The sequence below is a fragment of the Crocuta crocuta genome, unplaced genomic scaffold (genome assembly GCF_008692635.1).
Source record: "Crocuta crocuta isolate KB4526 unplaced genomic scaffold, BGI_CrCroc_1.0 scaffold50, whole genome shotgun sequence".
Classification (NCBI taxonomy): Eukaryota; Metazoa; Chordata; class Mammalia; order Carnivora; family Hyaenidae; genus Crocuta; species Crocuta crocuta.
In genome coordinates, this window is record NW_027527428.1 from 3,338,181 (window position 1) to 3,352,545 (window position 14,365).

The 14,365-nt window shown below is 59.0% G+C and overlaps 1 protein-coding gene across 1 annotated transcript in view; it reads right to left on the bottom strand.

Moving 5' to 3' along the window:
- Positions 1–11,774: 11,774 nt before the first annotated feature.
- FOXJ1 (forkhead box J1) overlaps positions 11,775–14,365 on the bottom strand; it is a 3,845-nt gene continuing 1,254 nt past the window's right edge. The window contains 3 exon segments of the mRNA XM_077756847.1: positions 11,775–12,343; positions 12,346–12,487; positions 14,094–14,365. The exon segment at positions 14,094–14,365 is cut by the window's right edge and continues 11 nt beyond it. Of these exon segments, the coding sequence (XP_077612973.1) occupies positions 11,778–12,343; positions 12,346–12,487; positions 14,094–14,365 (980 nt within the window). The 3' untranslated portion in view covers positions 11,775–11,777.

Consider the following 14,365-nt stretch of genomic DNA (forward strand, 5'->3'; position numbering starts at 1 on the left):
GAATCACAGCAACGTAGAGAGCAGAAACACTGGCAGAGATGCGGCTGAGACGAATCGCCGCCCCTCCTGCCCTTCTCTGCACCCAGCCTGGCTTCCCACTCCCCCTGGTCACCTTACCCAGAGCAGGTCCCGGGAGAGGTCTGGGGAGCAGATGGGAGTCTGGCTTTGGGCGCATCTTCCATGCGGTGGTTGACTCCTGCTGGCATCTCCTCCGGGGCCACAATGGCACAGAGTGGGAAGTGAGAGCCCTGCGGTGGGGTCGGAAAGCCTAGCCTGCTCCCAGCCCCCGCCAGCCGCTAGCAGCCCCTGTGCTGCTTCCGCTAAAGGCCCCTCTGAATAACACGCCGCGTGGATTAAGTGACACGGCATATATAAGGGGCCCGACATGTAACAGGTGCCCCGGGAACGTTCAGCAGTGTTCCCCCCCAGCTCTCCGCTGGCCTTTCTGCCTATAAATGGGGTATATTAGGAATTAAATAGGTTTCTGCAGCTACCACTGCTCAGACATGTGTTCTAGATCTCAGTACAGCTGGAGAGGAGTGGCCGGCGGTGGGGGAGTGGGAAGGGGGAAGGAATGTGTTCTGAATTCCAAATTGTTGGCTTGTCCAGAACCTCTGGAATGCCCTACTCCTTTCGACTGCCCCCAACCAGTCCCAGATCACTGCCAGCACCTTTAACAGTCTGGCTGGTGCCACCTGGTGAGGTCATTCTTGAAGATCAAGGAAATGAAATCAACCAGGCGGTGAGTCCGAAACATCGAACAGGCTGTTTAAAGACCAGGAGCCGCCAGGTACTAGCTAAGGGGTCATGTGACATTTGTCATATTTCCAGACCAGGAAGGAGGCCTGTGATCTGAGTACCACAAGGTGCCTAGCACCATGCTGGGCCTTTATAATGGGTACTCCTGGAGGCCTCACAATGACCTGTGTGTATGGGAGAGAAGGGGAGGTAATTGATGCCCCTACAGAAGAGGAAACCAAGCAGGGCGCTTGGGTGGCTCAGTCGGTTAAGTGTCCGACTTTGGCTCCGGTCACGATCGTGCGGTCGGTGGGTTCGAGCCCCGCATCGGGCTCTGTGCTGACAGCCAGCTCAGAGCCTAGAGCCTGTTTCAGATTCTGTGTCTTCTCTCTCTCTGCCCCTGCCCTGCTTGCTCTCTGTCTCTCAAAATAAAATAAAGACATAAAATTTTTTTGAAAAAAAAAAAAAGAAGAAGAGGAAACGAAGCACCGAGAAGGTGCCAGGCCCAGGCCTAGAAAGCAGATACCGCATTTTCTCTCCAGATGTTGCAGCCTGGTTCACACAGAATCACGCGAATGACCTTCCTGGGACCAGCTAGACACTCCAGGGCCGCGACCAGAGTCCCACATCCTGGCAAGAGGGTGCACCTGGAGGTCCAAACAGCCAGGGTTACTGGAAAGATCCCGAAGAAGTCAGTTTGGCCAGGAGCCTTTCAGATCCCAAAGTGGGATAGTGGGTCAAAGAGGCACCCAGCCATGACCCCGCTGCCGCCGGCCATGCCACAGCCCCTGCGTCGTCCCTGGGCCTGGAGAACTTTGCCTCCCGGACACCAGAGAGCCCTGGCCACTGGCTCTGACACTGGCCACTGGGCAAGAGTCTCTCCCCTGTGCGGATCCAGAGGATGACAGCACTGGAGGGAAATTCTCCTATTCGCTTTTCAAACTCTAGCTCCGGGTCAGCCCGGCTTAGAGGACGCAGGAATTTGCTTCGGATCCCAGGGTCAAGGCCTGGCAGGAAGCCAGCTGAGGAGGCCAGTACAAATGGGCAGACAGATGATTCTTCATGGCTCCAGGGCCTCCAGGGTCAGGGGGCCACTCCCCATCCCTTTACTCCTGACTCAATGCCCCATTCCTGCCCCTGCTGCGACTCTCTCTCGCCCCTTTACCCTCAGCTTCGTTCCAGACTAGACTTCCCGGCGACCCCGGGCAGGCTCTCCAGAAAAACGTGTGAGGAAGTTCAAGAGACATTCCTTCCCTGTATCTGGCTTGTAGCAACAACCGCCCCTTCCCCAGCCTGTTCTCCCTGGGGCATCTTCGGCGTCTCCAGGTCCCTTTCTGAGGACGCCGCCTTCCGCTTTCCAGAACCCTGTGCGCGGGGGCTGCTGGGGGGCGCGCAACCCCCGCCAACCCCGCAGCGGCCCCTCAGCCCCCGGCGGAGAGGGGCCCTGGGGGGCGAGCGCCGCGCCGGGTCTCCTCCCCACGCCCGAGGCCGAGCGCAGGGGGGCGCCAGGGGGCGCCCGACACCCACGGCCCTCTCCGCGGCTCCGGGGGCTGGGGGAGGGCCTGGAACCTGCGAGAATGTCCAGGGGACGCACGAAAAGAGAGGAGAGAGGTCAAGGGCAGGTGGATGGGTGCAAATGGAGGAGGGGGCGAGGGGGACCACTGAAGACAGCAACGTGGAGACCGGGAGAACGCGCACAAATGAGGAAGGCTCAGGAGGGCGGAAGCCGGGGGGTCGGGGCAGGTGCTCGGCACCCCCCTCTCCCTCTCCCCCAGACCGGTCCGCGGAGCAGGGTCCCGGCCAGCGGGCGCGGTGACGTCAGCCACCGGCACCCTCCGCATTTCATTCCCGCGGCTCCTGGCTCCCGAGGNAGGCAGGGTGGATCTTTCGGGCTGGAGGGCAGGTTCAGTCATTTGTGCGTTCATTCAAGGGCGCTGACCTAGAACCACTGTGGGCAGCAGACCGGAAAGGACAGCCGGCCTCCCGGGGCTGGCAGCCTGCGCGGGGTGCGTCCAGCCCCTCTTGCTGGCCAAATAGAACTCTTGGAAACATTTGGGCATTTAGGGTGCACGGCAAGCCGGTGGGATACAGGCCACAGGAAGGAGCCAGGGCTCTGGGCCTGGGCTGTGCCGGCTGGGGAAGCAGCGTCGCAGCCACCTGGGCAGAGCAGGGAGCCCCTGGGAGGCACAGGTGTGTGGCCTGGAATTTGAAGTTGGGAAGAGGGACCCCCGGAAGAAGGTCTAACTAGCCTCACAGCATCTGGGAAGTAGGGAAGGGGTGTCCAGAGAGGACAGTTGAGTTTGGGTTTGGCTGGAAGTGAAGGGAGGGTGGCCTTGGGGACCACGAATCAGCTAAGGGTGGACTGGATTTGGTGAGAAGCTTCTGCGGGGTGGCCTGAGTCAGGGACACAAGTGAGCAGGCCACCTGACCGATCTGGGCGGTAACTAGAGTAGACGTGGGGGACGGCAGTGAGGGAAAGTGGCTTTGGTTCCTGTGGTGGGGCACAGAGGGGACTCTACAGCTGTTCGCCAGGGCACAGGGGACACAGAGGAGTCCTGCCTGGAGCTGGCTAAGGGCCGGGTCTTTCCCTGAGGCTGAGGACTGATGGATCCTGTCTCTGTGGTGGGAGACGGGGAGGTCTTCTTCCCTAACCCGATGGCTGCCCTGAGGCAGAGGATTGGATGAGGTGACCCTGCCTTGGGGGTCCCCAGTGCACCTCGGGACCCACCTGCTCTTGCTCTGAGCATTTGGTCTTCTGTTTGTACGTGTCCTTCACACCCGTGGAAGGGTCTTCCCATCTGTCTGAGATCCACTGAATGATGAATGAATGAGCAGAGAGAAGCCAGGGACAGATGTCCTTGTTTCTCAGGGCACATTACCTGCCAGACACCGCACACGACCACACCTTCAGCTGGGGCTTTTTAATAAGGCCAAGGAGGGGGACTGGGCTGGGAGACAAGGCCGGGGCTCCGAGGGCAGGCGGGACCGACCCGAGCTTTCTCCTGGCTCTGCGCTGTCTTCCCAGCTCGGAGCTCTGGCTGCTGGATGCAGCAGAATTGGAGAATTGGGACACAGCCTGCCCACCCCCTCCATCCGTTCTGCTACGTTCTGCTGAGCACACACCGGAAGCCACTGTGGACCCCTGGCAGGTGCCATGGTGAACCGGGCACCGTCCCTACACCCCCCAGAGCTCCCCTTGCAGCAGGAGAGGACACAGGCTGTCAGCATGGTGCAATGAAGGGGGCACTCCACCGAGGCAGTGAATGGAGAGGTGGCAAATGTCCCGTTGGGTCCCCTAGCTAACAGAGCCCAAAAGAAGCCAACCTGATCTGTGCTGACATCCTCAGAACTGTTCCTCTCTCTCCGTGCCTCAGTTTCCTCACCTGTAGGTGACACTAGAAGGCTCCTAAGGTCTGCAGACTGAAGGCCTATGCCTCTATGACCGAGGGCCATTCCAGCTGCCCCCAGCCTCCCAACAGAGAAGGCAAACAGACCAGACCGCCCTCTACCCGGTCCCTCCAGGAGCCGGGGCCTGCAGATACCTCAGGCCACACTGGGAACCTCGGGTCCGCCAGAGGCCCAGCCAGCTGATGCGGTGGACTCCTAGAGCTCAGGGCCACCTTCCCCAGCCTTCAGCCCAAGACCTTCCTCCAAGCGATCTGAACTCCAGACAGCAGCCGGGAGTGCCGAGGTGGGCAGTCTATGCTGGGAGTGGGGGGGAAAGGCGGGGGTATGAGGCAGGAAGTGGACACTTGTCCTCGCCTCGAGGCATGCAACAGGCCGCAGAGGTGAAGCCGAGAAAGGGATTGCGTTGGAGGTCACCCCCCAAACTGAGTTCTAGATCCACCAGTTAAAAGGGCTCCAGGTCAAGGGTGGACTGGAGGAGGAGGTGGGCTCCCCAGAACGCTGGCCAGCTGGAGTCACAGTAAGTTCCAGGGACTCTCGGTCCCGATGCTGCTCCCCTCCCTTAAGGACGTGGCAGTGCTGGTGCTGTCACTGGTTTGGGTTCCAGCCTGGGGACCCTGACATTGCAACCCTTGTCAAGCAGAGGTGCAGAAAGGATTGGTGTCAGTTCTACCAGCTGGGGGAGGGGCACAGCTGGGGACTCAGACCGTGGGAGCCTGACCCTAAGTCATGTGGGGAGTTACCCAAGCGAAGGGAGAGAATGGGAGGGGGTTCCTTCAGGGCAGGGGCAGGGGTAGGAGAGGGAAGGTGGGGGTGGTGACGCTGAGTAACAGGTCAGTGTGACTGGTCCCAGAAGGAGGGGCAGATGGGAAGAGGGGTGGGAGAAGGGGCCAATCTTGGTCATACTTAGAAGGCCTGTCAGTGAGGGGGGTCACTGCGGTGTGCTCAAGGAGAAGCGACATGGCCAGAAGTGCTCCCCAGAAGAGGCGCACTGGCCGCTCACCCTCCCCTGTACTGAGCAAGCCGGGCGGGTTCCCACCTCCTCCCATGCTGCACATAACTCCTTTCCTCTCTGGTTCGCGCGGAATGCCCAGGACTACTCCTCAGGGGCGCCTGGTGGCTCAGGAGGTTCAGCATCTGACCCTTGATTTCGGCTCAGGCCATGATCTCATGGTCGTGATATCGAGCCCCCTGTCAGGCTCTGTGCTGAGCATGGAGCCTGCTTGGGCTTCTCTCCCACTCTCTCTCTCTCTCTCTCTTAAAAAAAATAGGGGCGCCTGGGTGGCTAAGCTGGTTAAGCGTCTGACTTCAGCTCAGCACGTTATCTCACGGTGACTTCGAGCCCCACATCGGGCTCTCTGTTGGCAGCTCAGAGCCCGGAGCCTGTTTTAGATTCTGTGTCTCCCTCTCTCTCTCTGCCCCTCCCCGGCTCATGTTCTGTCTCTCTCTGTCTCAAAAATAAATGAACACTAAAAAAAAAATTTTTTTTTAAAATGAACTCAGGATAGACCAGTCAAGCATGTCAGGTGCACCACGTGTGTTTGTCTTCTCTTCCTGAGCCCCATCCAAATGAAAGGGGATTAAAAAAAAATCTATACTACAAAAGCCCCGTCCAAGAATGTTCCCAGCAGCTGTGATCACAGTAGCCGGGCACTGGAAACGGCCCAGCCAGTCATCAGGAGGAGCCTGGATAAACAAGCTGCTAGGATCATCCAATGGAATACTAGTCCCCCCGGAAAAAGGAACAAACCACTGATGCGTGCAACGATATAAGTTTCAAAAATTACACGCTGAGTGAAAGAAGCCAAACACAAAGTACAAACTGTTTGATGCCATTTAGATGAAATTCTAGAATAGGCAAAACTTACCTAAGGTGATAGCAATCAAATTCGTGGTTGGGGGCCTGGGTGGCTCAGTTGGTTCAGCAACCTACTCTTGACCTCAGGTGAGGTCTTTTTTTTTTTTTTCACGTTTATTTATTTATTTGGATAGAGCATGTGCACACACTTACGTGAGCAGAGGAGGGGCAGAGAGAAAGAGAGAGAGAATCGCAAGTAGGCCCCTCACTGTCAGCCCGACATGGGGCTCAATCTCACAGACCATGAGATCATGACCTGAGCTAAAAGCAAGAGTTGGGCACTGAACTGACTGAGCCACCCAGGTGCCCCTTGATCTCAGCTCAGGTCTTGATCTCCGGGTCATGAATTCAAGCTCTGCATTGGGCTTTGCACTGGGTGTGAAGCCTGTTTAGTAAATAGGAAGGAAGGAAGGGAGGGAGGGAAGGAGGGAGGGAGAGAGAAAGAAAGAAGAAGGAAAAGAAGGAAGGAAGGATAAAAATGAGTGGTCGTTGTTGGGGTGGGGGGTGGAGGGGCCAGTAAGAGTTGACTAATAAAAGGGCATGAAGCAATTTCTCAGAAAATAAAAAGATAAAGTGATAGAAGGTAAGAGAGAAAGGACGGGACAATTCAATGTTTAAGGTCTGAAAATAGTTGTCTCAGAAAGAAATCAAAGGGAAAGAAATCATCACATAAAGACTTTGAGACATTGTCTCAGATTAAAGATATCAACGGTGCATTGCAGGTGAATGAAGAAAAGGCCCACAATGAGGGCCCCCGTCATGGACTATCAGCACACCAGGGATAAAGCACGGACCCTACACACTTCTTTAGAGTGGGAACGAATCAAATGCCAAGGTTTAAGATGGAAGAGGCAGCAGATTTCATAGCCGCAGCCATGACCATGGCTTCAAGTTTCTGAGAGCGATGTTATACTCAGCCCAACTGGCAATCAGATGTGAGACTTGGCTACAGATATGCATACGTGTTCAAGATCTCAAAAAGTGCAACTCCTGTGCATCCTTTCCAGAAGTTTCTGGAAATAAATCAAACAAAGGGTAGAAGTAGAAACAGGGAATCCTGGACAGGAGAGAAGCAAAAAGAAGCCATAGGATAAGTTTGATTGCAGCTGAGTGGGAAGACAGTGCCTGGCGGGATGCCTGCAAAAAAGAAAAAAAGACTAAAACTGAGATTCTCTGTTGCACTTGAAATTTCTTATTGATACTTATAGGCTCATATACGTGTAAAATGTGCCTGGAGGTCTATATGCTTGGAAGTCTGCGGGAGAAACTGGTAACTGTGATTGCCTTAGAGGAGAGCTGGGTGGCTTGGGGTCGGGACAGAAGGGACATTTGCTTTTCACTGAAGCCCCTTTTTGTATCTTTTTTCAATTTTATAACATGGGTATTTATGGATTATTTTTTTTATGTTAGCATTTGTTTTTGAGAGACAGAGAGAGACAGAGCATGAGCAGGGGAAGGGGAGAAAGAGAGAGAGAGTGAGAGAGAGAGGGACCTACAGAATCTGAAGCAGCCTCCAGGCTCTGAACTGCTTGTTAGCACAGAGCCCGAAGGGGGGGCTTGAACTCACAAACCGTGAGACCATGACCTGAGCTGAAGTCAGACGCTCAACCAACTGAGCCACCCAGGCGCCCCTAATTATGGATTATTTAAAAAGGTATTCACAGGGGACGCCTGGATGGCTCAGTCACTTACTTAAGCATCCTTACTTCGGTTCAGGTCATGATGTCACAGTTCGTGAGTTTCAGCCCTGCATCAGGCTCTCTGCTGTCAGCACAGAGCCTGCTTCGGATCCTCTGTGCCCCTCTCTCTGCCCCTCCCCCACTCCTGCTCTCTCTCCGCTCTCTCTCTAAAACATAAATACACATTATTAAAAAATAATAAAAATTAAAAAAGTATTCACAGAGCCATTATTACACTATACATTAATGAACTTAGACTTAAATATTAATTAATTAATTGATTGATTAATTAAAGCCACTGTCTGCAGGGGCATTTTTGCCAAGGCTATTCAGGTGTTTTCCTACCTTTTAACCATCTGCCTCGCCAGTACATTCATTCAATACTTAAAGAAGTTGGGCACTGTCCTCGATCCTGCAAATGTAGGAATGAGCAAGAGAGGCCTGTTATCTGCCCAGAGGGGTCCAGACATGTGGGTTTTCAGGCTGAAACTAGAGGCAGGCCCTGGGGGCCACTCTGCCCCACCCTGCCTGCCCCGCCGACACGGGCCGTGGCTCACGGTAAGCAAGTCAGAGGGACGAGGGAGGCCTCGTGGGGTGAGGACGGGCTCAGTGCCCAGGGTGAGGCATGAAGGGGGGCAGGGGGGCTGGGGGTGGGAACAGGGCCACAGACGGAGCGGTGGTGGCTTGGCCGGGGGCAGAGGAGACTGGGCAGCCTCTGGGCCTCAGCTCCATCCATCCCCGCCCCGGGCAAACAGCAGCTGGGAGTGCCTCCCTTGTCCTTCAGAGCCCCCCTCCCCCCAACCCGCATCTGGGAGGGCCTGGGGGGGCCTGGGGGGGGCAGGAGGCTAGCCGCCTGCCCTCCCTACTTTCTGGAGCTAGCTTCCTTCAGAGGGAAAGAGGGCCTGGGGCTCAGCCCCAAGCTGCTCAGGGCAGCCTCAGGGTGATGGGGCTGCGGGTGGGGGCAGCCGTGAGAGACCTTGGGCCCTGTCTCTCGCTCCCCCCCCCGGTTAGTGTGCACCTGCCTCTCCCTGCTCTGCCACTCAGGCTGGTTGGCTTCTGGGGGACAGTGCCCTCCTGCCGGTCCCGGCCCGTTCTGGACTCTCCGGGAAAGTCCAGGCCCCAGCACGTCTATCAGAGCGGCTCTGACCTGTCCCACCTGGGAGCCACAGACTGGGGCAGACACATGTGCTTCCAGAAGAAAGGGACCCCCTCAGCCCCAGGGGCTGCACGCACGTCCTTGGCACCGCCAGCAGGGGTGGCCTCACAGAGCCCCCTGCCAAACCCCGGGATGCTCCCCTCCCTCGTCACCTGTGTTTTCCTCCTCATCTCAAAGACCGTGTCAGCAGGACCTGGGGCCACTCTGCCACCCCATTGTCAACGCAGGCCTCCCCTCCACGCCACATCCCCACCCCTGACAGGCCCAGGCCTGCCCAGCGGCGGACCAGCCCGCTGCCCCCTGCCGGGAGTCCAAATACACCTGTTTACCTTTGGGCCTCAGCCCGGGATGAAAGTGCGCCTGACTCATGACCGCCTCTCCCCCAGCCCTCCCTCACCTTCCTCCCAGCGCTCCAGCTCTCTTCCTTCCGCAAGTGTGGGTCCCCGGAGCGCGGGTGGGGGCGGGGTAGAGAGACAGTTCTGCCCTCAGCTCTGCAGGGAGCCTGGCCTATTTGCTCCAGGACTGCAGGGAGAGCTGTGCTCGGGATCCGGGGTCTTCCCGACACTAGAGAGTCGCTGCGGGGCTGTCCTGTGGAAGAGGATGTGCTGGAGCAGGGCTGGGAGGGGCCCCACGGTCCGAGCTCCCGCCCCCCCCCCATCACATTCCTGGCTGGGAGACCCATGGGGGAACGGGGGCAGGGAAAGGTGGTGCGTCTGGGGACAGAACGCTGGCTCCCTGCTTCGGGAAGGCGCTGTCCCCACAGTCAGGCATGAAGTGGTTCAGGGACTTCTCACCTCAAAGGTGGGGGTCAGAGGAGATGAGGAGCCTGCTCCGAGAGCTTGAGTCAAGGGCGCCAAAGCACACAGCTCAAAAGAGATGGTGCAACGTGTGAGTCTGGTAGCAGGCGACCTGCAAATCTGCATGGGGTCGGCGGTTCAGTTCGGGGGCCACCCGTGAGCACCAGTTTCCTGGCGGAGGCGGTGGCGCTAGGCTTCCATGGGAGTGTCCTTGTTCTAAGGAAATACACACTCGCTCAAGGATTTGGTGTCAACAGGGCATCACGTCTGTGACTTACTGGCACATGGGGTGAAATCTATTTAGATTGGGATTACACTGCATTTATAAATAAATAGTAGGTAAGTGAACATCTGTGTTCAAAAGCCGCCCAGCCAAGGGCCACTGTCCCCACTCCCTGATGCCCCGGCTGAGAGTGTGTGTGAAGCCCGGTGGCCCAGCCCTTCCACTGAAAGCGTCTGGGGACCTTTCAAATTGTCGATGCCTTGGTCCAACCCCACCTGTCAATCTAGAATGTACCTCCAGGGCTGGAGGCTGATCCTGGGGTCACCGGAGAAGCCTGGGGCCCCCTTGTTCCCCTCTTCTGGGGACTGTGGAAAGGCAGGCTGGTGGGGGTGGGGGGGAGAGGGAGGGAGGAGTGGCCTGAGGGGTGCAGGGAGTCTCTGCGGAGGCAGCCCCGTCGGCCTGCTGTGGGGCCGGGTGGGCTGGCTTCTGGGCTCAGGAAGGCCCCAACCCCCTGGCCCAGCAGTGTGTGAGCCCTCCCGAAATATTTGGAATAATTAGCAAGTGAAAGCCGCAAGTTAGCACAGGGAATGCCAGGTTGGCCTAGAGCCAGACTGGAGAGAAGGGAAAGAAAAGGGCTTCAGGAGAAAGGGGCCGGTGGAGGCTGGGCAAGGTGGTGGGGGACAGTGCCCNGTGTGGGAGGGGGCTGGGGGGAGAGGTGAGCTCCAGGCAAAGCTGGGGGGAGGGGACCGAAAGGTGCCGCTGTGCGTCACCCAAACACGTTTCCCGTGCCTCAGTTTCCCCATTAGGGCTCTGGCAGGCTGGTCCCTGGTGGAGTTGGTGGGCCTGCTGGTGTAAGTGCAGGAGTAGGGTCTGGGCACCCCTGGTGGCCTTCTCCTCCTCAAGCTTGCGTTGGGCCTGGGAGGGAAGGCGCCTGGCTGGGTGAGCACATGCCAGCCTGGGGCCCTCTGGCCTCACACCCTGTCCCTCCAGGAGAGGACCGAGGGAGGGTGATGCTGGAGACAGGCCCAGGCCGGGACCGCAGACTCAGGCTGGCGAGCCCGGGCAGGCCCTCGCGGTCAGGGACATGTGAGCCGAGCTCTGGGCATGCTTGGCCCCTGTGAGTCCCCAGGGCCAGGGAGGGGGCTGCGTCTCCTTTGTCGCCCTTTCCCTGGGGGCTGTGGGTGCAATTCTCCCCATTGTGCAGACGGAGGTGCTGAGGCCCAGGCTGGAGGGGACCCCTGAGGACTGCTTCTCAGCCCCTTTCTCCCTGGGGACATGGAGGTCACGGGGAGCTCATCAAGGGGCACTCTTGAGGCCTTCAGTGCCCCCACATCTTCCTCCCAGCCATTCCCCTCCTCCCAGCCTGGCCCTTGCCTTTTCCTAAGGTTGCAAGCAGGTCCTTTGTCAGATTTTTAATTTTAAAAACTTTATTTTTAAAAATGTTTTATTGTAAATAACTTTCCATGAAAAAGGTTAAATTGTCCCCACTGGGCAGGAGGGTGGATGTGGGATGCAGACTGAGGGACTCAGGGTAGAGCAGGACACTCCCCCAGCAAGTGGGGGCAGGGACGCGGGCGACCCGCCCCTCCCCCTCCCCCCCAATTCTTGGTCCCAGAGGTTCTAGGAAGCTCTGCATCCTTCCCGGTTAAGCCTCAGCTACAGCTACACTCACTACATTAGTCTGTCTGTCCCCTCCCCACTGCAGCTCCTCTGCCCCCAACCNACCCCTCCCCCTCCTTCCCCAGCCCTGGGGAGCCTTCGCCCCCGGAGAGGCCTCCAGGGGGTTAATTTGCTGTCACCTAATTAGCATTTGTTGTACCTGGGATCGTTCTCTGGATAGAGACCTGGGGAGGCCAGCGGGAGAGGGAGGGGTGTAGGAGCCGAGGCACCCAGGGGCGGGCCTGTACTGTTNCCCGGCCTCTTACAAGAAGGCGCCCACACTGGCCCAGTCTTGCAGGTCGGCGGCCAGGGTGGCGTCCCCGGCCTCGAAGAGGGGCTCCGGCGGTAAGCAGCCACTGCCGCTCTCGTCCCAGGGGTGCTGCAGGAAGGACGTGGCCAAGAAAGTCTCGTCGAAATCCAGGCTGTCGGCCGCCTGCTCCACCGGAGGCCCCCAGGTCGCGGGGCAGTCGATGTGGCGGCCGTGGACGGTGAGGTCCACGTCCCCGTGCGAGGCGGGGCTCAGCGGCGGGCTCAGCTCCAGGGCCTCCAGCGTGCCCAGCTCGCCGCCCAGAGTGCCGGCCTCGAAGATGGCCTCCCAGTCAAAGTTGCCCTTGAGGGGCTCCAGCTCGCCCTGCTCCTCCTGGGTCAGCAGCAGGGTGCTGGGGGCCCGCGGGACCTTGGCCACCCGCTTGGGCAGCGGCTGCTTGCGCTTGTGGCCGAGCCTGCCCTCGCCCGCGCCCCAGCCCGCCTCCCCGGTGGCCTCCTCGAACTCGCGCAGCAGCTGCTGGGCCTCGGTGTTCACGGTCAGCGGCCCGGCCCAAGGGGCAGCCGCCGCTTCTTGAAGGCCCCGCTCAGCAGCCGCTCGGCGTACTGGGGGTCGATGCGCCAGAAGCCCCCCTTGCCCGGCTCGTCCTTCTCCCGAGGCACTTTGATGAAGCACTTGTTCAGGGACAGGTTGTGGCGGATGGAATTCTGTGCAGGGGGAGGAGGGAGAGGAGAGAAGGAGGTCGGCTGGGTGAGCGGGAAGGGCCGCCGAAGGGGGGCCACTCGTGTTCCTGCCCCCAGGGGAGCAGGGACTGACGCGCGCGCGGCCCTGACCAGTGGCTCTGGGACACCGGCCACAAGGCATCGGTGGCCAGGAGTGCTGCCGGGGGCTTTTGTTCCCTGTTGCCGGGATATCTGTCTGCTCAGTCATCCGAGCCCTGAGTGCCACCCCAGCCTGCCCTCCCTCCCAGCCCCCACCACTTGCGGTCTCTGGCCAAAGGCTTCAGCTCCCCCAGGGCCTGGACAGCCATCTCACCCCGCCTGGGCCTGGCAGGCCCTGTTTGTGAAGAGAGTGGGTGGGTTGAAAGGTGGGCAGGGAGGGGGGGGAGCTGAGCTGGGGAGGGTGTGAGGGTGTGTNTGATTATTACCCAGCCTGGAGCACAGCACTCATTTCTGACCCCCATTTCCTGACGCCTGAGCTTCAGAGGTTTGGGGCAGGGGGTAGGGGGTCTCTGCTTTCTCATCAAGGGACAAATGACAGTCACCGCAGAGTCAGGGCCCCCGAACAAACGTGGAGTAGCCTGGGGCTGGGATTCTGCAGCTTGCTCTCCGTGGGTGCCCCAGGGAAGAGTCTGGGCGTTCTGGGGCCTCTCTTTCCAACTAGACCCTGATCTAAAGTGGAAGACTCATGTCTGCTTGGCCTCAAGTCATCGTTCTGCCTTGTTCATTCCAAGGAGCACAGTCTTGTCCAAACCGTCCTGGGGGACAGGGGTTGAGGGCCCAGAAGGTAGAGTGGGTGGGTGGGTAGAGGGGCAAGGCTGGGATGTTTACATTGGAGGCTCGGGCCCCTTGGCTGCTCTGTGCCAGGTTCCGGAGACTTGGAACATGAAGCCAGTGTGCGCGGCAGGGAGAGCCCCTGTGGAAAGCACCTGGCTCAGGTAATTGTCACCCTGGGGAGGCTGACTGAGAAGAGGGGGAGAACAGGAGGCAGGAAACTGAGGAGTTGGGTGAGGGGCTGGGGCGGCAGCCTTAGGAAGGCCGCACAGCCCCGCCTCTGGGACACAGCCTGCTTTCACACGCCATGTCGCACCCCACCCCCGCCTCCACCAGCCGACTGGGACAAGGCAGAATGCGGAGCCTGGTGGGGGCTCATCCCTCATCCAATTCTGAGTTGGGCCTTGACAGACTGTCCTTGGGCGGTGCCATGTCTAGGAATTCTAGGACTTGGGACAAAAATGTGTCCTTTAGTCCATCACCCTGTCTTAGGGGGCCATGTCCACACATAATGTGGCCCTGGTCTTTGGGCTGGGTCTACTGGATGAGTGACAGTTGCTTTCCCCATGAATCTGGGGTCTGCATTCTTTCTAACCCCCTTTAAACACCCTCCCTCCTCCCTCTCAGAAGTCAGAGGAGGGGCAGTTCCAAGCCCTGGGCCCCCTTGACGTCCTTCCTCGATGGCCTTCCTCTCTTGGGGCCCTGGCTGCACAGCGAGCCTACTTGGCATGCGGACATGGGACCTAAGTCCCCCCCGCCCCGTGTGGGGAGAAAGGAGGTGAGCGGGGAGGGAGCGGCCACCACCCGCGCCTTCCCCTACCTGCCAGGTGGGATCAGCGTGGCGGAAGTAGCAGAAGTTGTCCGTGATCCACTTATAGATGGCCGACAGGGTGATCTTGGTGGCCTTGCTGGCCTGCATGGCCATGCAGATGAGCGTGGCGTAAGAGTAGGGCGGCTTCACGCTCGGGTTGGTGGCGTAGTCCACGTCGTCGGGGGGCGGGGCCTGCAGCCCCGGGGGCGCGCTGCGCGACGTGCAGGACGACGTGGGCTTGCCCGGAGTGTGCGGCTGCCCCAGGCAGGCGGGATCGGCCG